General features: G+C 45.6%; 2 protein-coding genes across 2 annotated transcripts; one reads left to right on the forward strand and one right to left on the reverse strand.

Moving 5' to 3' along the window:
- The first annotated feature begins 3146 nt into the window (after positions 1 to 3146).
- On the forward strand, positions 3147 to 18141 carry LOC134337504 (proteinase-activated receptor 3-like). The gene is made up of 3 exons (XM_063032585.1): positions 3147 to 3264; positions 8260 to 8363; positions 14484 to 18141. The coding sequence occupies exons 2-3, from the start codon at positions 8276 to 8278 to the stop codon at positions 15527 to 15529; spliced, it is 1134 nt and encodes a 377-aa protein (XP_062888655.1). The 5' UTR covers positions 3147 to 3264; positions 8260 to 8275; the 3' UTR covers positions 15530 to 18141.
- Positions 18142 to 24007: 5866 nt separating this feature from the next.
- uba52 (ubiquitin A-52 residue ribosomal protein fusion product 1) lies at positions 24008 to 26571 on the reverse strand. Its single transcript, XM_063032641.1, has 5 exons — positions 26494 to 26571; positions 25690 to 25797; positions 25085 to 25171; positions 24829 to 24931; positions 24008 to 24182 (listed from the first exon to the last, which is right to left on the reverse strand). Exons 2-5 carry the CDS (start codon positions 25790 to 25792, stop codon positions 24089 to 24091), a joined length of 387 nt encoding a protein of 128 aa, XP_062888711.1. The 5' UTR covers positions 25793 to 25797; positions 26494 to 26571; the 3' UTR covers positions 24008 to 24088.
- Positions 26572 to 26987: the final 416 nt, after the last annotated feature.

The raw sequence follows: 26987 nt of genomic DNA on the forward strand, positions 1-26987 counted from the left end.
GGAATGACTTCCTATGACGCTCTGTGTTGCATCTCGGTGGAATGAGTCTCTGGCTGAATGTACTCCTGTGCCCACCCAGTACATTATGTAGTGGGTGGGAGACATTGTCCAAGATAGCATGCAACTTAGACAGCATCCTCTTTTCAGACACCACCGTCAGAGAGTCCAGTTCCATCCCCACAACATCACTGGCCTTACGAATGAGTTTGTTGCTTCTATTGGTGTCTGCTACCCTCAGCCTGCTGCCCCAGCACACAACAGCGAACATGATCACACTGGCCACCACAAACTCACAGAACATCCTCAGTATCGTCCGGCAGATGTTAAAGGACGTCAGTCTCCTCAGGAATTAGAGATACTGGGACCACAACTGTTTATAATTGATATAGTATCATAAAAGAAGAAAGCTAATTATAGTAGTCAAATTTACAGACAATACAACAATTTACAGGAAAAAGTTGATAGTTTGAGGGAATGACCTTAACATTGTTATATGGTAGGAAAAAGCAATGTGCTCGCTTTGGGAGGAAGAGTGATAAATTAGAGTTAAATGGAGAAAGTCTATAGAAAACTACAGCACAAAAGGACTTGGGGTTCTCGTGCATGAAATGGGGAGCATCAATGTAGCATGGAAATGGGGAAACTAATAGAAGTTCTATTTTAAGAAGTTTGGAGTATAACAGTAGAGAGGTCTTGGCACAATTGTACAAAATACTAATAAGACTGCATTTACAGCATTGTGCAAAAATGTTGGATCCCTTGTTTAAAGAAAGGTGTACTGTATTATCCTTGGTGCAGTTCAGAGGAGTTGATGAAGAAGTTCCCCAGCATGGAGGGATTACCTGTTGTAGAAGATTAAATCTGACATATCTCTACTCATTGGTGTTAAAAGATTGAGAGGGGATGTTATTGAAAAATACAGGTTTCTTATGAGGACTAGCAGGGAAAATGTCAGAAAGATGTTTCCCTTCATGTGGGAGTGTTCAACCCAGAACAATTTAAGGCTCGGGTGGGGAAGAGTTTCTTATCTTAGAATTCCTTGCTGCAGAAAATAATGGAGTCTGAAATATAGAGTTAAAATTGAGATTGTGCTATGTTAGCTGAGTAAAGGTGGTAGCACACGGCTAAGCAATCTCACTTACAAATCAAAGATCTGCAGCCCTATTTGTTGTGAGCAATTAAATAACTCTTGGGAGAAGGAATCTCCTTAAACGTTCCCAGGGGCCTGAACCAGCATGTCATGAGAATAGACAAGAATTCACAATCAGCCTCGCAGATGTTTGGAGTGAATTGTGGCTGCCTTCTGCCAAATTCCTCAATATCACAGATAACACATGGTACTTGTTCTCTGTGTCATGAAATTGGCTGCAGTTCCTGTAGCTCCAGGCTGTGTTATTTCTGCTCCACAAATAAGTTTGTCTTGAGTTAAGCAGCTGTATTCAGCATGAGCAGTGACACCTATCCAAATAACCGGAGCAGGGCTTTGTCCCGTCCAGGAAAAGCACAGCAAGTCTAATCAGATCCACATCGGCTTCCACCCGCCCACTCCCAGTCCCCATCCAACAAATAATCGATGATCTGTTGATAGCTGATTGAAGTAAAGCTTGCTCACTTGTTTATCGCAGGGCAGCTTATCTCCAGAATTCGTTCTAATCTTCTCCTTGACAGAAATTAAAAGTGATGAATTCTGGAGGTGAGAAGAGATTGACTGCCCTCAAAGTTATTGCAGCATTGAGTGTAAAAACAAACCTTCTTAGCTCTGGGATGAACAACCATAGAGTCGTTGGAGGTAATTTCCATTTCGTAGTCATCGTGGCAGAGGTTCCTCAGGGATTATTAGCGTCATAGAGTTATAGAAAAGTACAGCACAGAAACAGGCCTTTCAGCCCATCTAGTCAATGTCAAAACCATTTAAATGGCCTTCTCCCATCGACCTGCACTGGGCCCATAGCACTCCATATCCCTATTATCCATGTACCTATCCAAGCTTCTCTTAAACCTTGAAATCGAGCTCACATGCACCGCTTGCGCTGGCAGCTCATTCCGCACTCTCATGACCCTCTGAATGAAGAAGTTTCCCCTCATATTCCCCTTAAACTTTTCACCTTTCACCCTTAACCCATAATCTCTGGTTGTAGTTCCAGTCAACCTCAGTGGGAAAGCCTGCTTGCATTTACCCTATCTATACCCCTCATAATTGTGTATACCTGTATCAAATCGCCTCTCAATCTTCTAAATTCTAATGAATAAAGTCCAAACCTATTCAACTTTCCTCCAGACCCAGCAACATCCTTGTAACACACACACACACACACACAATGCTGGAGGAACTCAGCAGGCCAGGTAGCAGCTAGAAAAAAAGTACAGTCAAAGTTTCAGGCCAAAACCCTTTGGCAGGACTCAAAATCATCCCTGTAAATTTCCTCCGTACTCTTTCAGCCTTGTTTACATCTTTCCTGTAGGTAGGTGACCAAAACCGCATTCAATACTCCGAATCAGACCTCACTCACATCTTATACAACTTCAACACAAGATCCCATATACAGTAGTTGTTACACCCGTATATTGGCATGGGTGTTGGTTTGTTATTGTCACTTGGTCCAAGATACTGTGAAAAGCTTGTCTTGTGTGCTGTTTATGCAGATAAGATCTTTATACAGTGTTTTGAGGTAAAATAAGATAAACCAGTAACAATGCAGAATGGAGAAGAGTAAAAGCTACTGCAAAAAATGCAGTGCAAGTTAACAATAAAGTGTATGATCATAACAAGGCAGATTGTGAAGCCAAGAGTCAAACTGAGACCCTTCATGTCAACCGTTTATTCCTCTTCACAGTTGCTGCCCGACCTGCTGAGCTCCTCCAGTATTTTATGTGTGTTACTCTGGGTTTCTGGCATCTGCAGAATCTCTGGCGTGTGCTTTCAGGCTTTTTGTACCTTCTGCCCAATGGGAGAGGGGCGAAGAATGAATGCCCAGGATGTGCCGGGTCTTTGAATGTGCTGGGGTGTGGAGAAGTACACAGATGCACGGTCGTAGAGTCTGGTTCCTATAATGTGCTGAGCTGTGTTCACAACTCTTTACAGTTTCCTGTGGTCACAAACAAAGCAATAGTCCAACCAAACACCAGGAATTCTGCAGATGCTGGAAATTCAAGCAACGTACATCAAAGTTGCTGGTGAACGCAGCAGGCCAAGCAGCATCTGTAGGAAGAGGTGCAGTCGACGTTTCAGGCCGAGACCCTTCGTCAGGACTAACTGAAGGAAGAGTGAGTAAGGGATTTGAAAGCTGGAGGGGGAGGGGGAGATCCAAAATGATAGGAGAAGACAGGAGGGGGAGGGATAGAGCCGAGAGCTGGACAGGTGATAGGCAAAAGGGGATACGAGAGGATCATGGGACAAGAGGTCCGGGAAGAAAGACAAGGGGGGGGTGACCCAGAGGATGGGCAAGAGGTATATTCAGAGGGACAGAGGGAGAAAAAGGAGAGTGAGAGAAAGAATGTGTGCATAAAAATGAGTAACAGATGGGGTACGAGGGGGAGGTGAGGCCTTAGCCGAAGTTAGAGAAGTCGATGTTCATGCCATCAGGTTGGAGGTTACCCAGACGGAATATAAGGTGTTGTTCCTCCAACCTGAGTGTGGCTTCATCTTTACAGTAGAGGAGGCCGTGGATAGACATGTCAGAATGGGAATGGGATGTGGAATTAAAATGTGTGGCCACTGGGAGATCCTGCTTTCTCTGGCGGACAGAGCGTAGATGTTCAGCAAAGCGGTCTCCCAGTCTGCGTCGGGTCTCACCAATATATAAAAGGCCACATCGGAAGCACCGGACGCAGTATATCACCCCAGTCGACTCACAGGTGAAGTGATGCCTCACCTGGAAGGACTGTTTGGGGCCCTGAATGGTGGTAAGGGAGGAAGTGTAAGGGCATGTGTAGCACTTGTTCCGCTTACACGGATAAGTGCCAGGAGGGAGATCAGTGGGGAGGGATGGGGGGGACGAATGGACAAGGGAGTTGTGTAGGGAGTGATCCCTGCGGAATGCAGAGAGAGGGGGGGAGGGGAAGATGTGCTTAGTGGTGGGATCCCGTTGGAGGTGGCGGAAGTTACGAAGAATAATATGTTGGACCCGGAGGCTGGTGGGGTGGTAGGTGAGGACCAGGGGAACCCTATTCCTAGTGGGGTGGTGGGAGAATGGAGTGAGAGCAGATGTACGGGAAATGGGGGAGATGCGTTTAAGAGCAGAGTTGATAGTGGAGGAAGGGAAGCCCCTTTCTTTAAAAAAGGAAGACATCTCCCTCGTCCTAGAATGAAAAGCCTCATCCTGAGAGCAGATGCAGCGGAGACGGAGGAATTGCGAGAAGGAGATGGCGTTTTTGCAAGAGACAGGGTGAGAAGAGGAATAGTCCAGATAGCTGTGAGAGTCAGTAGGCTTATAGTAGACATCAGTGGATAAGCTGTCTCCAGAGACAGAGACAGAAAGATCTAGAAAGGGGAGGGAGGTGTCGGAAATGGACCAGGTAAACTTGAGGGCAGGGTGAAAGTTGGAGGCAAAGTTAATAAAGTCAACGAGTTCTGCATGCGTGCAGGAAGCAGCGCCAATGCAGTCGTCGATGTAGCGAAGGAAAAGTGGGGGACAGATACCAGAATAGGCACGGAACATAGATTGTTCCACAAACCCAACAAAAAGGCAGGCATAGCTAGGACCCATACGGGTGCCCATAGCTACACCTTTAGTTTGGAGGAAATGGGAGGAGCCAAAGGAGAAATTATTAAGAGTAAGGACTAATTCTGCTAGACGGAGCAGAGTGGTGGTAGAGGGGAACTGATTAGGTCTGGAATCCAAAAAGAAGCGTAGAGCTTTGAGACCTTCCTGATGGGGGATGGAAGTATATAAGGACTGGACATCCATGGTGAAAATAAAGCGGTGAGGGCCAGGGAACTTAAAATCATCGAAAAGTTTAAGAGCGTGAGAAGTGTCATGAACATAGGTCGGAAGGGATTGAACAAGGGGTGATAAAACAGTGTCGAGGTATGCAGAAATGAGTTCGGTGGGGCAGGAGCAAGCTGAGACAATAGGTCGGCCAGGACAGGCAGGTTGTGGATCTTGGGTAGGAGGTAGAAACGGGAAGTGCGGGGTGTGGGAACTATAAGGTTGGTAGCAGTGGATGGGAGATCCCCTGAGCGGATAAAGTCGGTGATGGAGGTAGCAGTGGATGGGAGATCCCCTGAGCGGATAAAAACCAAGTTGTTTTACATTCAGACAGAACACTTGCCATGATGAATCGATAAGTATTTGTAAGAGTTGATGGGGACATGTCAAATTTCTTCAGCCTCCTGGGTTTTCTTGCCCATGCCAGCAGCGTGATCAGGGCTTGGAGCAACCTATGTTCAACCACATTAACTGCTTCAACAAATCATTTTTTACCCCCGTCAAGCGTCGGAGGTGGGAACACTCACTCGCTAGGTTTGGTTTCATATGGAATCCCTCACATTCTCTCAGCAATTCTGGCAGAACATGGTTGCCAATGACATCGAACTTGTCTTTGGCATTCACGTACTGGGCCCACCATCACGAGATGCATGGCTTCCACTGACACCTCTGCTCAGAATGCACTGCACAGAATGCAGGGGTCTCTGAATTGAAGGAGGCGTGCCGTCTGATTAACCTTAGACGTACATGTGCACTGGGACCAGAAAAAATTAGCAGTGACTTCTCCGCTCCCCTTAATGTACGTCCTTTCCTTTTCAAATCTTTTTATTATTATTATCCAAAATTAACATCAGCATGTCTTATGCTTTGGGATCATCACTTGCCTGCAGCCCGGTGATAATACAAGAATAGATTCAGCATTCGCTTGTGCTTTTCATGATCTTAAATTTATTCTTGGCAGAAAGTTGTTGCAAAGAGCCAGATACAATGTTGGAAGATTAACAGGATTCTATGTTTTAATGATTCTCTTGAGCATTTTTTTAAAAATCTTAAAATGTAGAATCCTGTAAGCCTGCCAATGGATTACCTGCTTTTCAGAACTAAAGAATAAGTGCTCAGAAGGTCAGGCAGCAGGAGCGCATCTCTTTACAACGGCTGTGATGGCCGATCGGGGTTCAATTCCCTTCCCTGTTTCCCTCATGGCCACTGGGCTTCCTTCGGGTGCTCTGGTTTCCTTCCCGACGTTCTAAGGGCGTCCGGGTTACAGCTAGCGGGTTGTGTTGGCGCCAGCTGCAGGGCGACATTTGCAGGCTGCCCAGCACCATCCCCGCTGATTTGGTTTGATGTAAAACAAAGCATTTCACGGTATGTCTGGACGTTCCTGTGACAAATAAAGCTAATCTTCAATCTAAACTTGGAACGAGAAACTGAGTCAATGATTCCAGTGCATTATTATCCAGTGTAACATCAAGAAAACATTTTTAAAGACTTGCCTTTTTTAATGCCATGTTATAACTCCACCATTGAGTTGAAATGTTTTCCCTATGTAGAGAAATAACTGTGACTCCTGTTTTTACTGCAATTCTTAGCAACATTCCAGCAGATCTTGTAGCCAGTGTGACCTGACAATTAATCTTTCTTTCCTTGCATTTTGTCACACCGTATCCTGGCAGCCATTTCTGCTCATCCCAGTGTGTTGGGATTTCTTTAAAACATCACTTCCCACTGGTTTGCCGTTGATGTCCTCTGTGTGGCATGTGGAATGTTGGTTGTCTGCCATGTTTGAAGATGACAGGAAATCTGTGCGGGAGAGCTGTTAAAATCTCCGGCAGTTCTCTTGACCTCAGAAGGCCGAGTCCAGCGGTACAAACAAGCGTCACAAACCGGGGTCTCCCTCGGTTGCAGTGGATGGCCATGACGCCTTCTGCGCCCTGTCGTGCCCTTCGCTCTCCGCGGAGCGCAGCAGCGCTGCCCTCCTGGCCGTCGGATCTCACGGTAGTTCTCATCCGCCCCGTGCGCCGGGGCTGACTTCACGCGCTGGGGCAGGTACGTCCCTAGCTCACCGGGGTATGAGGCCACCCACTACCCTCACCCGGCTTAGCCCGCCTGTCGAAGCGGTGTGCCAGGTTGTGGCCGTCGTCACGCGCGAACAGGCTACTTGGAGCCGGAGGTGAGAGCCGAGTGTCCGGTGGGGAGCAAAGTTGAGTGAGCTGGCCCAGAATGGACATGACAAGCCCCTTCACCAGAGGTGCTACTCCTCCCTGGACACCCATTTCCACTCCACGTGGAATACTGCCTGCCATTTCAGCAGCCAGGGTCAGGGCTTCCGATGTGTAAAATCTGAAGTGGACTATCCAAATTATTCCCAACTGCACTGTATGGCCTATAGTACAATAAGGGACTACTTTATGTTTTAGTAACACGTTGTTGAATGCGTTATTAGGCGCGTATTGATCTGTTCGGAATCTGCCAGTAAAGAACCATGAAACTTAGCTGTCATCTCCAGTGTTTTTATTAATAGCAGTTGTACAGGGCCCTGGTGAGACACCTGGAGTATTGTGTACAGTTTTGGTCTCCAAATTTGAAGAAGGAAATTCTAGCTATTGAGGGAGTGCAGCGTAGGTTCACGAGGTTAATTCCCAGGATGGACGGACTGTCATATGTTGAAAGATTGGAGTGACTGGGGTTGTATACACTGGAATTTAGAAGGATGAGAGGGGATCTGATTGAAACATATCAGATTATTCAGAGATTGGACACACTAGAGGCAGGAAACATGTTCCCAATATTGGGGGAGTCCAGAACCAGAGGCCACAGTTTAAGAATAAGGGATAGACAATTTAGAACGGAGTTGAGGAAACACTTTTTCACACAGAGGGCTGTGGTTCTGTGGAATGCTCTGCCTCAGAAGGCAGTGGAGGCCAATTCTCTGGATTCTTTCAAAAAAGAGTTATATAGAGCTCTTAAAGATAGCGGAGTCAAGGGATACGGGGAGAAGGCAGGAACGGGGTACTGATTGTGGATGATCAGCCATGATCACAGAGAATGGCGGTGCTGGCTCGAAGGGCTGAATGGCCTACTCCTGCACTTATTGTCTATTGTCTGTTGTTGTGTAACCAGGTCACACACACAACATCAACAGTTTTGTAAAACTGTGAAATGCACGGATACATACATCTATGGAGCTCTCCACAAATAGAAACCTTACTGTTGGATCATGTGCTTCATTAAGTGGGTTGTGCCTTTTTGCTGTGACTTTCACGCAGCCGGTGACATGCGCATGACTTCAACATAAGAGTCTGCTGACATTCGACTCTGTCTGTTACCACAGAGGAAGAGCACCCAAAATGAAGCTGCTGACACCAGTCCAGGCTCTTGCGTTGGTTACTCTGCTTGGCTGCGTTATAAACTGCTATGCTGCAGGAAGCAACGAAGGTAACAGGTTCAGATAAACTTTGATTTTACCGCGAGTCTTACTTTCCTTGCAAAGTTTCGTTCAGAAAGTGAACTGTTAGCAAACCTCCTCTTATGTGGAACAGTCATTTTGATGGGTCCACATCGAAGTTGAATATTCCGCACGTTACTGGTAGAATATTCCACCAGAATACTCTACCTGTCATGTGTATTTGTATTTGATCCTCCACAATATTCCGCGTGGGAATTTAAACTGGAGGTGGCAGTGTTTTTTTACGAGGTCGAGCTGTGAGCTCGACATCAACCCGGTGCGGATGAAGAGGTGTAAGGTGGGGAGATTTTCTCTTCCGAATTATTCTTTCCAGTGTGTCTAATGCATGCCTGAAGTAGGTACAGCGTCGCGACTAGTAAATCTGATGCCACACAGCTCCACCGAGCCAGGTTCAGAATCAGAATCAGAATCTGGGTATTATGACCAGCATGTGACATAAAATTTGGTAACTTAGCAACAGCAGTTCAATACAATACATAATATAGAAGAAAAAAAATAAAAATAATAATAATAATAAACAAGTAAATCAATCAGCATACGTATATTGAATAGATTTTTAAAATGTGCAAAAAACAGAAATACTGTATATTAAAAAAGTGAGGTAGTGTCCAAGGATTCAATGTCCATTCAGGAATCGGATGGCAGAGGGGATGAAGCTGTTCCTGAATCGCTGAGTGTGTGCCTTCAGGCTTCTGTACCTCCTATCTGATGGTAACAGTGAGAAAAGGGCATGCCCTGGGTGCTGGAGGTCCTTTCTGAGACACCGCTCCTTGAAGATGTCCTGGATACTTTGTAGGCTGCTATCTTCAATCCTGGGCTCAGGTTCTGAACGTGTGGAGTTTTGTATGCTCTCCATATAATTGTACGCTTTCCTCTGTTGCTCCTGATTCCCCGCAAATCTGCTAGTCGGTAGATTAGTGCTCCCCTTGCAGAGGAGAATGTTGGGTCTGGTGGGGAGCTGGATGGGAATGTGGGTGAGGATAATGTGATATCATGTAAATGGGTGCTCGACGGTTGGCACGGGTTCAGCAAACTGACCAGTCTCAGCTCAAGTATTCTTTCTGAACTCCACCTAGGGCTCAAATTCAACAGAGATTCTGTCTGGAACAGAAAACCCCTATGCGGTTAATCTGAATTATTTCACCTGGAATCTCTTTTCTGTAACTTTCTTTCCACACCATTCTCATACTAAATTCAGATTAATCGGTTTATTTGGGGGAGTAAAATGCCGAAATCCCCACCTTATTTGAAGAATGAGAATAAGCCCGTTGAAGGATGTGTACCCTAATATCACAGCTTCACAGAACATTACCCATCAGCTGAGTATATTCACGCAAGAGAACACACTTGTAAGAAAAGACAAATATGATTGCCTGCCACTAAAGGGGAAAGCAGGTAAACAATAATTTTCAAAATCACAACGAGGCCAGGAGCCCGTCTTACTGTTCGAGAGTCTGATAACAGCGGGATCATCACTGTCCTTGAATCTGCTAATATGTGCTTTCAGGCCTTTGTATCTTCTGCCAGATGCACACAAAGTGCTGGAGGAACTCAGCAGGTCAGGCAGCATCTATGGACGTGAATGGATAGTCGACGTTTTGGGCGGAGACCCTTCAGGACTGAGAAGGAGGGGGGAAGATCAGAATAACGAGGTGGGGAGAGGGGAAAGAGACTGGCTGGAAGGTGATAGGTGAAGCCAGGTGGGTGGGAAAGGTCAAGGACTGGAGAAGAAGGAATCTGATGAGAGTGAGTCATTAGAGAAGGAGAAGGACGGGACCCAGGGAGAAGTAAGAGGCAGGAGAGAAGAAGGGAAAGGTCAGAGTTGAGAAGGAAGACAGTGGGTGGGGATTTGTTTACCAGAAGGAGAAGTCGACGTTAATGCCATCAGGTTGGAGGTACCCAGACAGAATATCAGGTGTCACCCCTCCACCCTGAGGGTGGCCTCATCTTGGCAAAATTTTGTATCTTTTGTATCTTCTTCCCAGTGGGAGGGGCATCACAGAGAATGTCAGGGAAGCTGTTCGCCCTTTCTTCACTGTTCTACCATATGGTGGACACTGATAATTCCACCCTGACACGGAAGCGGGAGGGGTGGGGGGTAGTTTTACAAGAAACTAGACAAACACATTCGACTTTCTCTCTTCCTCTCACTCGTGTCTGTGTTTGTATGTGTCTATCCCTCCTCCCCAATACCACTGTGCATCCTATCTGAGCATGTTCTTCCTGAATCTGAGCGATCCCATTTACTCTCACCTCTGTCAGACACCCCCAGCTCAGAATCACCCAGGTCATTCCTGCTTGCCTTCACAAAGGTGAAAGGGAAGGCTTCTGCAACAGCATCGCTCCTGGTCTAGGAGGACGACCCCACCCAGCAGTGAGCCGATGCTAAGGTTTGTTCAAGCTGAGATATTACGCTACCTTCAGAAGGTACAGTTTGGTTCATCGTTCTGGCCTCAAGTTTTCAGCTGCTATGGAGAATATAAGATTAGCCTTATTTGTCACTTCTATGGCAAAACACACACTGAGACGTGTCACTTGCGTCAACGACCCACACCGCTGGGGGCAGCCAGCAAATGTTGCCCCGCTTCCAGTGACCACATAGCTTGCCCGTAACTTGCTAACCCTAACCCGCTGGGGGGAAAGTGGAGCCACGCAGTCATGGGGAAAACGTACAAACTCCTTACGGGCAGTGGCGAGAATTGATCCCCGGTATTTTTATTGCTGGCACTGTAAACCATTACACTAACCACTATGCTACCCCTTCTCCCTTACTTGCATTCAGCTCCTGTGGGGGAAAGATAGAGGGTGTTGTCTGTCCTTCTAGATATAAAAGCATCAAATACCCACTTCCAGATCTGCAGACAGGCTTTTTCCATTGAGAGTGGGGGAGATTCAAACAAGAGGACATGAGTTGAGAGTTAAAGGGCAAAAGTTTAGGGGTAACATGAGGGGGAACTTCTTTACTCAGAGAGTGGTAGCTATGTGGAACGAGCTTCCAGCAGAAGTGGCTGAGGCAGGTTCGATGTTGTCGTTTGAAGATAAATTGGACAGCTATATGGACAGGAAAGGAATGGAGGGTTATGGGCTGAGTGCAGGTCGGTGGGACTAGGTGAGAGTAAGAGTTCAGCACGGACTAGAAGGGCCGAGATGGCCTGTTTCCGTGCTGTAATTGCTATATGGTTTTATGGATTGAATGTGGCAGTGCTGCCCTCTAGGTGGAGGCTGTTGATGAAACCATGGCACTGAGATAGTGCACTGCACACTTGGCCCATTGGTAGTTGAGAGCACGAGCGTTTAAACGAATCGGCTTTACCCCCACCTCTCTCTTGCGCCATCCATAAATCTGGCTACAGCAGACTCAGTCCCTTCCTCTGGGTCACTATTGCAGTTGGTAGGTAGTCCAACACTGATCCCGACAGCACATGACTGGTTACAATTCAGAACCTGCAAATGCCTGTGAAGAAGGACATTGACCTAGAGCATTAACTCTCTCTCTCTCACTCCCCACAGATCACTGCTTAACCTGCTGAGTATTTAGGCACCTTCCATTGTTGGCCAGTTACCTTTCCATGTCACTATATTATGCCTGATGATGACATACCACTCAGTGGCCACTTTATTCGGTACCTCCTATATGTGATAAAGTGTCAACTGCGTTTATGTTTGTGGTCCGCTGCTGTAGTCCATTGGCTTCAAGGTTTGATATGTCATGCAGAGGAGCTGCTGTAACGTGTGGTTACTTGAGTTACTGTCGCCTTCCTGTCAGCTTCCTCTCACTAACAAGCATTTTCACCCGCAGAACAGCTGCTCCCCGAATGATTTTTGTTTCTCACACCATCCTCTGTAAGCTCGAAAGACTGTTGTGCGTGGAAATTCCAGGAGATCAGCAGTTTCTGAGATAATCAAACCATAAACAAGGGAAAATTTGCAGATGCTGGAAGTCCTGCCGAAGGGTTTCGGCCCTGTCACGTACCCCGTGATGGGTTAAAGACCAGCAGAAATAGAAAACACTTTGGAGTCCAGTATTGCTATAAACTAATAATATTTATTAGTAACTACACAATACAGTAATATAAATGCAGATAAATCAAACAGGTTATCAATAATTATATATATAAGTAAGTGTGGAAATATATGAAAAGCAGGCTTCTTCAAGTCCAGGGGGAAACAGATACAATCTTACGATGATGAGTGAAGTTCAGTTCAGTTCGTGGTATTGAGTTGAGTGGTGATGGGGAGAGAGAGAGATTTGAGTCTTCAGGTGATCTGACGCCATCGATCTTCCCGTTGTCCTCCGAAATCCTTTAAAAGTCACCGACTGTGACCACAACAAAGGGGACCGTTCTTTTGAGGTGGAGCTATCAACCCAGACAAAGGTTGAACACACAAACAACTCCCCACCAGTCACTCCCTTTTCACACTGCAAGAGCCACTGATCTATCCACCTGATCAATCCTCCAAAAACCCACTTTTTCTGTGGGCACAACAAAGCTCATTCAGTGTCCAAAATCATGTGTCTGAGGTCTATCATCTGACCTTCTATTTATCTCACCATACTGAGTACCAACTGTCTCTCAAATAACTTCTCCCTTCTCTGTCTGTGTAAGAATGTACAAGCAGGCAATGTCCTTGGAGAAAGTATAAACAACCGGTGAGCAGTCTTTGTCTCGCTCTCTCTTTTAAACGAGGTGTTCGTGTTAAATACCTCTCTCTCTCTCTTTTCAAAAGCACAGTTCATAGGGTTAATCGAGCACAGTCTATAGGGGTAATTCAGGACCCTGTCACAGCCTGAAACGTCTATTGTACTTTTTTTCCGTTGATGATGCCTGGCCTGCTGAGTTCCTCCAGCATTTTGTGTGTGTAATATCAAACAATCCCATCAGGCACCAACCATCACTGCATGGTCAAAGTCACTTAGATCACATTTCTTCCCCATTCTGATGTTTGGTCTGAACAACAGCTGAACCTCTTGACCATGTCTGCATGCTTTAATGCATTAAGTTGCTGCCACATGATTGGCTGATTGGATAATTGCATTAACGAGCAGCTGTGCAGGTGTAAAGTGGCCACTCACTGTACATTCATATCTTTAGCGCTAAAGATGTGGTACGTGGAACAGATTGCAGGCAAGCTGGATGCTGTAAGCAAATTTGCTGAGTTTGAACAAGTAACTGGATGATTCAAAGTCAAAGTCTGTCCTGAGCCTTTGTGGCCCATCAGGCCGGTGCTTTTGCTGGTTTCTGTGGCGTGAAGCGACTGAGGTACGAGACTTCCCCCTGGATAGGACGCCAGTCTATCGCAAGTTTAACCCCAGCATTTGCTGGTACCCATTTTCAGCTGGGTGGACTGGAGCAGTGTGTGGTTAAGTGCCTTGCTCAAAGACACAACACGTCGCCTTGGCCGAGACTCGAACCCACGACCTTCAGATCGTGAGCCCAACGCCCTAACCACTTGGCCACGTGCCAAACTAGATGATTGCTTATTAATAAGTAAAATTTAGGGCTATAAAAAGACATTAAAGGTAGTGGGTGCCATGGTAACGTGGCAGTTACAGCTCAGGACATTCCGGAATTTGGAATTTGATTCAATTACGGGCTCTGTAAGGAGTTGGTATGCTCTCCCCGTGAATCGTTTGGGTTTCCTCCAGGTGATTCAGTTTCTTCCCACAGTGTAAAGACGTACCAGTTAGCAGTTTAATTGGTCATTGTAAATTGACCTGTGATTAGGCTGGCTGGATTACTGGGCGGTGTGGTTCATTGGGTCAGAAGGGCCTGTTCCGTGCCGTATCTCTAAATAAATTTTAAAATAAGTTGAGGTACTTGCATCTGAAGGCTGATCACTCTTCTGCTTATTACTGTGAGCCGAACCTTCCCAACAATTCTGTCATGTCTTCTCCCAGCCTTCTCTCTCCAGAGGCTGCCTGCTGTTACCGATTGTGCCACAGTCTTGGAGCCTCTGGGTGGAGAGCTGGGAAGTAGAAAGACTCCTCCGTCGGCATTGACAGTGGCCTCAGTGGCTTGCTTTTGTGTTATAGACGTCTCTGATTGTGTACTCATGCCCTGTACTGTGTTCTCTTGCTCCAACCACAGTGTGCAGAAAAAAGGAGGTTGAAAAATCCCGCAAATTCCTCATTGTCCAGATTTTCAATGCAGACACCAACAAAACCATCAATACCTTCAATGATTCGTCCATGCAGCACCTGAAGAGTAACGTAACCAGAGTACTGATCCCGTACTTCTTCCTTGTGGTGTTCATTATTGGCCTCCTGGCCAATGGGCTGGCTTTGTGGGTGCTCATCACCAGAATCAAGCAGCTTCCCAGCACTTTCTTACTCATCAACTTGGCCCTCGCCGACCTGTTGGTGCTCCTCTCCCTCCCTTGGAGAATCGCCTACCATCTGCTGGGCAACAACTGGGTGTTTGGCGAGACGTTCTGCCGCATCTCCACTGCTCTCCTCTATGGGAATATCTACAGCTCCATTCTGTTCCTGACCTGCATTGGTGCCGACCGCTACCTGGCCATTGTGCACCCCTTCTTCTCAAAAGCGATCCGGAACAACACAGCTGTATACTGCATTTGTGGAGGGATCTGGCTGGTGCTCGTGCTAAGCATGGTGCCTCATTACACCACCAAACAGTCGTACTGGATAGACCCTCTCAACATCACCCTGTGCAATGACGCCTTCCCAATCGAGACACTGACAAACTACCGCCCTTACTTAATTTGCCAAGTGCTCTTTGGTTTCATGATTCCATGCTTGATTGTTGTCTTCTGTTACATAGCGATCATTTCCACGCTGGCTCTGAACGATATGAAGTATGGCCATGCAATTGTGGCCACCCTGCTGGTCCTGCTGGTGTTCCTAGTGTGTCTGACTCCCTTTAACGTGACCTTGTTGATCCAGATCTACACGCAGAGCAGCGACATGTACTATTACACCATGATCTGCCTGGTGATCAGCACCCTCAGTAACTGCATTGACCCGTTCATCTACTACTACATCTCGGAGGAGTTCAGGAACAAGATGATGGGTCTGCTCACTGCCTATAGAACTGAGACTGGCTCAGGGAAATCGAACCAGAGCACACTACAGAGCAGTAACCAGTCGCAGCCCAGTCCTCCCCAGTCGGCGTAGTTTCCAGCAGATCAGCTGGTGAGCCCAGTCATTTGCCTCAGAGCCATCTGGAAACTGGCCAGGTTAATGGAACTTAGACAAAAGGCCTAATTGTGAGTGGATCTCGGCAAACCCTGGCAACTAGGAAGCAAGGAAGTTGCTGTGGGTCATCTTCCTTCCCACCCCAGTCCTAATGAGTTGTATCTCACTGTAACTTATCGTGTGTCTAATGTCATCAGTGTAGCTTATGTGCAATGATACTTAGAGCATTCGTTTGCCAGGATAATCAAGGATTTCTAGACTTTACAGAGAAAAAGAACATTTTCATGAATTAAAGGCTTGACCACATGTCTGAATTCAATCATGTCCATTAGAAGAGACTGTTCAGCTAGGTTCACTGATAAGACATAGGAGCTGAATGAGGCCATTCAGCCCATTGAGTCTGTTCCACCATTCCATCATGGCTGATTTACCATCCCTCTCTCAACCCCATTCTTTTGCCTCCTCCTTGTAACCTTTGACACCTTTACTAATCAACCTCCGCTTTAAATATACCCAGTGATTTGGCCTCCACAGCCGTCTGTGGCAATGAATTCCACAGATTCACCACCTTCCCCTCTGACCAAAGGAGTTCCCCCTCACCTCTGTTCTGAAGTGACATACTTCTATTCTGAGTCCGTGCCCTTTCCCCAGAACTAGTTCAATCATTCAATTTCTTTTTTAAAAAAACCTCCACAAATAATAGCAGGTCACATGGTTTCCCCCTCATCCACAACCTATGTTCTCAACACAAGGTAGAGCAGACCACTGGCCAACGCAGTTTCACCACTGTCCTCAACTTATATAAGATAACCATTTGCCAGAAGCCAGTAGAAATCATATAACCATGTAACAATTACAGCACAGAAACAGGCTATCTCAGCCCTTCTAGTCCATGCCAAACGCTTAATCTCACCTAGTCCCACCAACCTACACTCAGTCCATAACCCTCCATTCCTTTCCTGTCCATATAGCTGTCCAATTTAACTTTAAATGGCAATATCGAACCTGCCTCAACCACTTCTGCTGGAAGCTCGTTCCACACAGCTACCACTCTCTGAGTAAAGAAGTTCCCCCTCATGTTACCCCTAAACTTTTTTCCAGGGTCCCCGAACCTGATACACTCACTGGTCAGACCTTTACCAGTAAAGATATAAAGGAGCAGATTGCAGCGAGCTGCAGTAAAATGGAGCTTTGGTTGGATACAGCTGGAACAAATGGTTTCTGTTCTGGGGAGTGCATGACATAGAGTGACCCAAAAGAGGGGATTGCGGATTCAGGGGAAGTTATGACGATTAAGTTGACAGACTTCATGGACTACCTTTGTATTCCCTTGAGCCTGACAGATTAAAAGGTGACTTTTCCAAAATGTTTAAAATGCTAAAGAAATTCATAGTCTTAGCCAGGGTCAGGATTGATTGGGGTTATTGGGGTAAAGGGATTACAACCCAGGCATCCCACCTCTCCCGGAAGTTCCGGGAATCTCCCGCATATTGATAGTGGCTCCCTGACGCCCACAAATTATATACAATATCCCGGAAATCAATTTTTTTGAGAGCGAGCAAGTGAGAGGGAGAGAGAGACAGAGACAGAGACAGAGACAGAGGAAGGGAGTGACAGACGTAACAAGAGAGTGACAGAGAGAGCATCCTGATTGATCTCTCTTTGTGCTAAGTAGACCTATCAGTTTTCTGTGTGGGTGGGCTTTACAGTCGACCTCTCTCTCTCTTTCATTGTCCATCAGTTCAGTTTAGTGTCCTGCAGCGCCATGGCAGAGTGTTCCAAAAAAAGAAAATATAAAACGTTCTTCACCCCAGACTACACTAAACTGTACCCCTGCCTAATAGGGGTCAAAAATAATGACAGTGTTGCTCGCTGCACTGTTTACAACAGTGACTTTTCTATTGCCCATGGTGGGTTAAGACTGTAAAAGACATGTTGAGGTGAGTTTAACAGGTGTCATTTGTTCATTAGCATAGCTAACATCACAGTACAAGGAAAGTTTGCAAAAGAAGTAGAAAAGCTATTTGCATTGAGACTGCCAACAAAATACTCAACAAGGTATATATGTGTGTGTGTAAATAGTTTCAATACGTGATCAAATAAATTGTTGTGTTCTTTCATAATCAAATGTCCTGTATACACACATCCTTGGAGGTTGACTGGGAGTGGGGGATATGGGGTTGCAGAGGGCAGGGATGGTGGTGCTGCCTCCCTGAAATGAGTTTTTGCAGGGTGGGATGTCTGACAACCTAAGGTGAAAACAGTAGTGTTGTAGATTCAGTTTATTAGCAGGACAAGTGCAAAGTTTCCTATATGTGATCCACTGGTCAACAATTTACCGGGATTCAATACAGATCCAAAACTAAGCCCACAACTGTGCCACTTGCATCCTAAGTGGCCCCAGCTCCATCTTTCGAGGTCCGAAACTCTTGTATGAAAAGCTATTTACAAACTGTTGAAACTGTAGTTGATTTAAAAATGCAAACATGAGGAAATCTGCAGATGCTGGAATTTCAAGAAACACAGTTAAGCAACAAACTGTAGTTGTGTTGTTCTTCCCTCTAGTGGCAGGTCACAGGATTACAACAATAAACAAAATTCACTTAGTAGGCTGCTGTACTGAGTTTAATTTCTTGATTTTTAGATTAGATTCAACTTTATTGTCATTGTGCTGAGTACAGGTACAAAGCCAATGAAATGCAGTTAGCATCTGACCAGAAATGCAAAGAATAGCGCTGTGATGTGAGGTTCAGCAGGGTCACAGCCTCAGGGAAGAAGCTCTTCCTGTGCCTGCTGGTGTGGGAGCGGAGGCTCCTGTAGCGCCTACCAGATGGGAGGAGAGTAAAAAGTAGTCCATGGTTAGGGTGAGATGCATCCTTGATAATGCTTTTCGCCCTGCCCAGGCAGCATTTATGGTAGATGTTCTCAATGGTGGGCAATTGGGTGCCAGTAATCCGCTGGGCAGTTTTCACCACACACTGAAGTGCTTTGTGGTCCGATACGGGACAATTGCCACACCACACTGAGATACAGTTGGTGAGTATGCTCTCAATGGTACAGCGGTAAAAATCTGTCAATATCATGGGACAGAGGTGAGCTTTCTTCATGCTCCGCAGGAAATAAAGGTGCTGCTGCACCTTTTTGATCAGGATGGAGGAGTTCAGGGACCAGGTGAGATCCTCGGAAATGTGGACACCAAGGAATTTGAAGCTTGATACACACTCCACTACAGCTCTGTTGATGTAGATGGGGACGTGAGCGTGACTCCTAGCATGCCTGAAGTCCACAATGATTCCTTTGGTCTTCTGGGTGTTAAGGGCCAGATTGTTGTCAGCACACCATGCAGCCAGTTGCTGGACCTCGTCCCTATAGGCCGTCTCGTCATCCCTTCTGATCAGGCCAACCACCGTGGTGTCGTCTGCGAACTTGATTTTGCAGATGAGAATAAAAAATTAAATGATTATATTATTTGCACACATAATACTTAAGGGACATTGCCGCATTGTTCAATAGCTGGTGGAAGCCAAAATGGTGAAATGTTTACTCATTCACATGATAAACCCACTCTGAACTGCCTCCCAATGCTAGCGTATTATTAAATAAGGAAATCAAAACTCTATTCAGTACAACAATTGTGGTCTAACACTTTCCATGGTTATACCAGGACTCTCACTTCATTAATATGTATTGACTTAGAGGAAGGATGCAAGTATACATGGCCAAACTGGCAAACAACACACCAAGAGAAGTCATAGAGGAGGGTGCAAAACAGACATTGTTTCAAAGGTTCAAAGGTTCATTTTAGTGCCAAAGTATCCATGTATAATACAACTCTGATATTCACCTTCTCCAGATAGCCATGAAATACAGAAAGATCATGGAGGTTGTTGAAAGAAAAGACATCAACTCCCACCACCCCTCCCAGCACAAAAAAGAAAAAGAAACAAAACTTGTAAACCCCAAAATCCCCTACACCCTCCCCCACAGAAAAAAAGCAGAAACGATAGCAACAAATCCCCAACCCCTCTGCCCATTTTATAAGATAAGAAGTAGGACAATTGTGTATACTGTGGGGGGAAAATAAAGTTGTTCTCTTTGGAGGGAAGGATGATAAACATTGTTACTAAATGGAGAAAGTCTGCAGAAAGCTGCAACATTTGGATTTGGATGTTCTTAGGCATTAAATACAGAAAACTAGCATACAAACACAAGAAATTCTGCAGATGCTAGGAATCCAAAGCAACACACCAAGAATGCTGGAGGAACTCAGCAGGTCAGACAGCATCTGCAGCAATGGATGGAGTCAACACTTCAGGTCGAGACCCTTCTTCAGGACTAGCAAATGGTGCAGCAGATAATAGGGAAGATTCGTGAAACATTGGTCCTAACTTCAAGTATGAAAGTTGGAGCATTAACCGAGAGGGATCCTACTGAATGAATAAGAGTATTGCAACAGTTTTGGTCACTGAAGGCAGGATATCATCTCATTGGAGGTACTTCAGAGAAGATTCACTAAGATGATCCTGGGTCAGAAGGGATTGCTCGTCAATGCTCGTCAAGGAAACGTTAGACTGATTAAGTACTCTACTCTTGGCAGTTTAAAAGGATGAAGAGCAAATTCATTTGAACCAGGATTCTTCGGGGAAGTGCTGCTAGGAGCAGAGGGTGTGATATCATAAAGGAGGGGTTCCTCTTTAAGAGAAGAGAAATAAATCTTTTCCCTTGCAGGGTTAGGAACATTTGGAAAGGTTTGCCACAGTAGTTTTCCACTCGCCTGCTTTAGTACTTTATGGCTGTTCAGTCAGTCAGTCAGTGGATGCCGTTCCGAATCCAGGGTTGGCAGCTATGCACCTCCATCTTCTTTGATCTTGCGCTCTTTTTCTGGCCTCAGCATAACTCAACCCAGTCCATTGCCTCACATTATTGTACCAAGTGGTTCACTGCCTTCCTCTTTCCCTCTTTCCTTCTATCATCCCTTCCAGTAACAATTTCTGCAGTCCACCAACTCTTAACAAGTGCCCGACATATTCCAGCTTCCTTTTCTGCACATTCTTCAGCAACTCCTTTTCTCTCCTCGCTGTCTTCAACAGTTCCATATTACTGACCTTCATCACCCATCTAATTTTCTGCATTCTCCTTAAACACCACATTTCAAATGCCTCCAATCATTGTTGTGCTTCCTTGCATAAGGTCCACGATTCGACTCCATACAACAGACTGCTCCAGACGTAGCATTTCCAAATTCTACAACGCAGCCCAAAGTCCAACCTCTTGCCACACAGCACGTCAATCAGGCTCCAGAACATTGATCTTGCAATCTCAATTCTTCGTCTAACTTCTGTATCACATTTCCCATCCTCTGTGACCATCTGTCCCAAGTATACAAACTTCTTGACTTGCTCTATGCCTGCGCCGTTAATTCTGATACTGACTTTGGGGACTTCTTTCTTCCATGATACTACCATCATCTTCGTCTTTGCAGCATTTATTTTCATTCCAAATCGTTCATCTTCAGCATTTATCTTATCTACTATACTGAGTAACTCATCCTCAGTCTCGGCTAACAACACTGAATCATCTGCATACCTCAAGTTGTTCACCGTCACTCCACCAATTTGGACACCAGCTTCATCGTTCAACACCCTGAAGATAACCTCTGAGTAAATGTTAAATAATAAAGGGGAGATAATGCAGCCCTGGTGAACCCCTTTTTGGATCTCAACTTCTGGTGAATTCTCACCACTAGTTCTTATTACTGCCTTCTGATGCCAGTACAGACTCGCAATCAGTCGAACATTTTTCCCATCCAGCCCCAATGAGTTCAGGCAATTGACCAGCTGTTCATGATTGACCCAATCAAAAGCTTTTTCATAATCCAGGAAGCACATGTAAATGTCTTTTTTTTTTCTAGACCTCGTTCCACGATCATTCGCAAATTGAAAATCCCTTCACGGGTACCCCTGCCCAGTATAAATCCACTCTGGCACTCATTAATTTCATTAAGAACTGTCCTTTTTATTCTGCTTAGAAGTATTAATCACAAGATCTTGGGGGCATGACTTATAAGACTTATGGTTCTAAAGTCTGAGCATTTCGTGCTCTTACTTTTCTTTGGGATCATGACAATCTCTGACTCCACAAAATCTGTTGGCCACTTTCCTGTTGAGTAGATTGCATCGCAAAGCCTTGTGATCTCCTCAACCTCTCAGTCGCCAAGGTATTTCAACATTTTGGCTGTAATACCATCTACACCACAAGCTTTACCAGTTTTTAACTTTCCAATGGTTGCTCTTACTTCCACTACCAAAATTTCCAGACCTTCTCACTCACTTGATCATTTCTAACGTCATAGTACAATTTCCTAATGTATTCCATCCATCTGCTTTCCACCTTGTCATTCTCAAAGACTATGTTCCCGTCCTTGTCTTGAATAATGCCAGTCCTTGATTGTTTCTTGTTCCTGTTGGTCATCTCTGCAATCTCCTTGTGCATATCCCTTGAATGATGCAACATGTCCATGGTCTCTATCTTTCCACACCGTTTGATAAACCATTGTTCTTTAGCTTTTGCACATTCTGCTCTATTTGTTGGTCCAATTCCTTGTACTTAGATGTGTCCTTCTTGTGCTTTCTTCTCTCTTCCATGAGCTTCAGAATGTGATCCATCATCTAGGCTTGTTTCGCTACACACCTTCTTTTGGGGAGACATTCTTCAGCTGCTATTTGCATGCAGTCCTTCAGGTTTGACCGCATGTTATCTGGTGTCTGCTCCATGTCTTCTACTCTCAGTCCTTTAAACCTATTTTGTACCGCTGCAGAAAATCTTTCACTATACTCACTCTTCTTCAGTAAGTCCATATCCTGCCTGGCTTTCTTGGTTGCAGCCTTAATCTTTAGTGCAATCTTCACCCTAACAACCACCGGGTTGTGATCCGAGCCTATATCGGCACCTGGATAGGTCTTGGCCATCCTAATACTTCTGAAGCATTTCCTCATTGCAATATAGTCAATTTGTCTCCTTCCAGCATCCCCAGGCTTCTTCCAAGTGTATAATTTTCATTTGGGTAATTTGAACCATGTGTTTGCTACCATCAGCTCATACTGTTCACAAAATTGTATAAATCTTTAATATATAAATTTATGGCTGTTATGATTTGTGTTCTGTACAGAGAAATCCAGATCCCGCTATATAACAATATCTAATTATGCTCAGTTGCAAGAGCATGCAGCCCAGCAACAGTAATACAGTGGGCCTTCCCTGCCACCACTGCTGTGGGCAGCAAGACCTCAACTTTGCTGTCCACCTCCACTTCCCAACTAACCGGGCACAGCTTAAGCAATTTTCCAAGGAGGAATGGGCAAACCTCGCTCCATCACATTGTGCAAAGCTAAGAGAGACTCATCCAAAGAGTCTAATAGCTGCCAGAGCTGGTTCAAGTACTGAGCAAAGTCAACATATACTTTTGAACTGCTGACATTTCAGTTTTTGAATTCTTAAGTTTGTTATGCTTTTAATTTTCCATTTATTGGGCTTTACTGTGAAAAATTATAGCGTAAAAATCCTCAGCTAAATTATCAAAATCCCCATTTGTAATACTAACTTTTGTGAACAAAGGGTTGAGAATGAATACTTTTTCAAGGCACTGTAGTTTCTCAGAGGTACAGGTTGTCGGGTTAACTACCCACTAGTGTAGATGAGAGGTAGACCCTGGGGAAGGATTGATGAAAATAAACTAGGTTCAATGCAGCATTGGTGGAAAGGGAAGATAAACAGCAATCTATTTCCCGTGAGGATGAAGGTGATGATGCTCCCCTTTGCTTTTCTGAGCAATATTAGTCTCAGGGTTGGAAGTGCTGTCAAAGTAAATCACACATCGTATCGAGGGATGGCATGTGGAATACAAATCAGGTTGGCCCCACTGGACTGGACAGTGCTGCAGCCAACCAGAGAGGAAGCACCAGATTAAAACTGACTTGAACCTTGAACAGTTCAAAGGGATGCCAGGAGGCAAGACACAGCAGAGGACACCCAGCCTTTAATTTATCCTTGGAAGCATGAAGCTGATTTTCTGGGAAATGGGAATATGGCTGCAGGTGCTTCTGCACTTTAGGTCACATGCTACAGCCTTCATTCCAGGGATGGATTTTTCTTGGAGATACACCATCCACATCAATGTAGCAGGATTACAGAGGTTTGAGATCTGTTTGCTATTTAAACCCATAATTGTAACTCCACAGTACTTTCACCAGAAGTGCTGCTTATGTTTTAATATGTCTACAGTGCTACTTTAACCATGCCTTTTTGATCTGGCTTGCCAGCAAGGGTAGTCCACAGGAACTTGATGCCAAGTTCGGCTGCAGGGTGTGTTGTGCGTCCATTGTTTAGTTCCTCATCAACATTTCAGAAACAGTCAAGAAATAACCAGAATTGACAATTAATAGATTCACAATGATAAACTCAAGGCAGCAATGCAACTAACTTTTATTGGAAACTTAGCACAAATGCAAGTCTAATGTGGGCAACAGAACATCATGACGTTTACTTCAGCTTCTTCTTGGGGCGCAGATTGTTTGTGTGGCCACACTTGGTTTTACGACAGTTGGACGCACGAGGATGCAGGCGGGCATAGCACCTGTGGAAAGAAGATAAACACTCAACACTAAAGAGGTACTGAGACCTGTAGAGGCCAGGTAAAGAATGATCCTAAGTGACTGGCCAAAAATTGATCAATAGCATAGCCAAGGTCATTAAGGATAGATCAGAGTAAACTGTAATGAAAATTTAGGAACTGCTGTACAGCCAAGAGATGTCAGGACAGGAAATCAATTTTTCTCTCAAGACCAAATTCACAAGCTGGCAGAGTCTGTCACTCTGAAAAATCTCTGAATAAAGCTCAGTTCAGGGCACTGATTACTGTGACAGAAGAGGATTCAACATAAACTGAAAGTGTGTTTCAAGAATCAGGCCACATTTGTTCTATTAAGAGCTAGAATTAGGATAACTTTCCATTCAAATTGTTCAAAACTTCTTGAGGATGGATGGGATTGGGATTGGGATTGTAGAGTGAGGCAAAAGTAATCAGGCCTGGGTTGAGGGGTGGTGTCAGGAGGGGCAGTGAAATCTAAAACAAAACCAGAGTGTAAATGAGCAAAAATACCCGGCTAGCCATGGCCTTACTGAACACTGTTCCCTGCTGAACATGCATGAACAGACCTTCCCTGCCCTGACGGCAGTGGCTCACACGCAACCCATAACCGTGTATCTGACGTGACACTTACTTGCGACAGATCATCTTGTCACAGTTGTATTTCTGAGCAAGGATTCGCAGAGAGGGGTCCAGGGCACCACCCCTCAGACGCAGCACCAGATGCAGAGTGGACTCTGGAAGTCAAACACAGGCAAGTCAGGTTCAACTGTAAACAAAACAATCCGCAGTCCAATCAAGTAAATCACACCCGTAACCAACCCCCCCCCCCCAGCCACTAAGCCAGAGCAAATGAGTATACAAGTCAACTGGATCCCCAGAGAACCAACCTTTCTGGATGTTGTAGTCAGAGAGGGTACGGCCATCCTCCAGCTGCTTTCCAGCAAAGATCAAACGCTGCTGGTCAGGAGGAATCCCTGCAACAGAAGATGGGGTTAGCAAGAGTTGTCCAATACACTTACCCTTCCAACAGCTTGCCTACAGACACTACTTTGCCACTTCGATATAAACCTATAGTTTTCTCTAACGTCACTGCCAGCTCTGCATAGCCAGTTACCACTGTTTCACCAAGCACTCAAGCCAAATGGTTGAAGCACATGCAGTCTGGTCTCCAGCACCACCAGCAGTGTGGCTGCCAAAGATGACAGTTGGTGGGTTAATTAGCCAATAAACTACTCCTAGTGTGTGGACAATCAGTAGAATCTGACAAGATTGTGGCGAAAATTAAAAATGAGATTGTTGTGCTGTTGATCCATCAAATGGGCCAGTTTTCCTACTGTACCTATATGTACCTACACTAGTGATCTTAGTTGATTAAGGCCACTCCGCCCATAATGACAGCCACATATTTCAAGTGTAGCTTGGCTGCTTCTGCCAAAAGGCAGGGAAACCCTACTCAACTGGCACCTCCAACACAACTATTTGCAGTCCTCACCCTCCTTGTCCTGGATCTTGGCTTTCACATTTTCAATCGTGTCACTTGGTTCGACCTCAAGGGTGATGGTTTTCCCTGTCAGAGTTTTCACAAAAATCTGCATCTTGCCTAAAAATAAAAGAAAAAAAAAGTGAATTAACATTCAAATTTCACATGACAACACACAGATATACACAGTGCAAACCCGAGGCTGGCACTCGAATGCAAGAGGAACCATGCCCACAAAATCGCATCTATTCGTGAGGCATAGTCAATTATAAACTACCTTCCTAAACGCCCTCCTTTTCTATGGTACCCCACTCATGACGTGCCATGCTGCCCAGTAGGGAAGGCACCTGCACCCCGAAGCATTCACCGAGCATCCGAACAGCCACCCTTCAGTTCTGATCCCGAAAACCAAGCCCAAACCTCCCAAAATATACATCATGTCGACCTGCGTGTCGTCTCCTAGAAAGGCCCGATCCTGGGCCTCCTCTCCTTCCCCCTTTCCCCAATCATCCCCGGGCCTGGTTCTCATTCCCTCCCCTTCAAATGCCCGAACCCAGGTCTTCTCCATCCCTTGCGGCCGAGTACTAAGTCCGGGCTCACATTTCCTATTCCCCTCAGGCCCCAGGCCTCTCCCTCCCCCCACAGGCCCACACCGAGACCGAGGCCCCCATCTTCGCCATCCTTGCCGGAACCGATCCTTCCCCTACTGGGCTTTTGACTTTCCTTCTCCCTCCCACCCGCATAATCCCAGTACCCGCCGCCCTCCCTGCCCTTTCCCGTCCCGTCCTTTCCCTCTCCCCGACCCGCATCACCCACCAGCCCCACAGCCGCTCCAACACTGAAAGGGAGAAGACTCAGACCGTAGACGGAAATAGCTTCGGCGCACGTGGTATTATTGCGTCATTTCCTCTGAAATAAGGACGCCTCGTGGAGGTTGCCATCTTTCAGGCTGGCAAATTCAATATTGCCAGTCTGTGGGTGTCTGCGCCCCGCGGCTCCTGCCGACTGCGGGGGCTCTCCGTTTCTTCGTCCCTGGTGGGGGGGGGGGGGGGGGTCATTGAGGAAATTAAGAGATTGAATAAAAGACGGTTTTGAGTTTTGGGAGCGAACCGGCTACCGTTTTTACTCACAGATGAAACAAGTTTGTGCTGAGGAATGGCCAACTTTGGCTTACTTTTCAGCAAATTCAAGGAACAGATAAACCGGGAAAATAGGCGTATTGACGGTGCATTTTAATAGGGATTAAGTGTGAACTGTACACTTTGAAAAGTGATATAAGACCATAAGATATAGGAGTAGAATTAGACCAT

The sequence above is a fragment of the Mobula hypostoma genome, chromosome 24, assembly GCF_963921235.1.
Source record: "Mobula hypostoma chromosome 24, sMobHyp1.1, whole genome shotgun sequence".
Lineage (NCBI taxonomy): Eukaryota > Metazoa > Chordata > Chondrichthyes > Myliobatiformes > Myliobatidae > Mobula > Mobula hypostoma.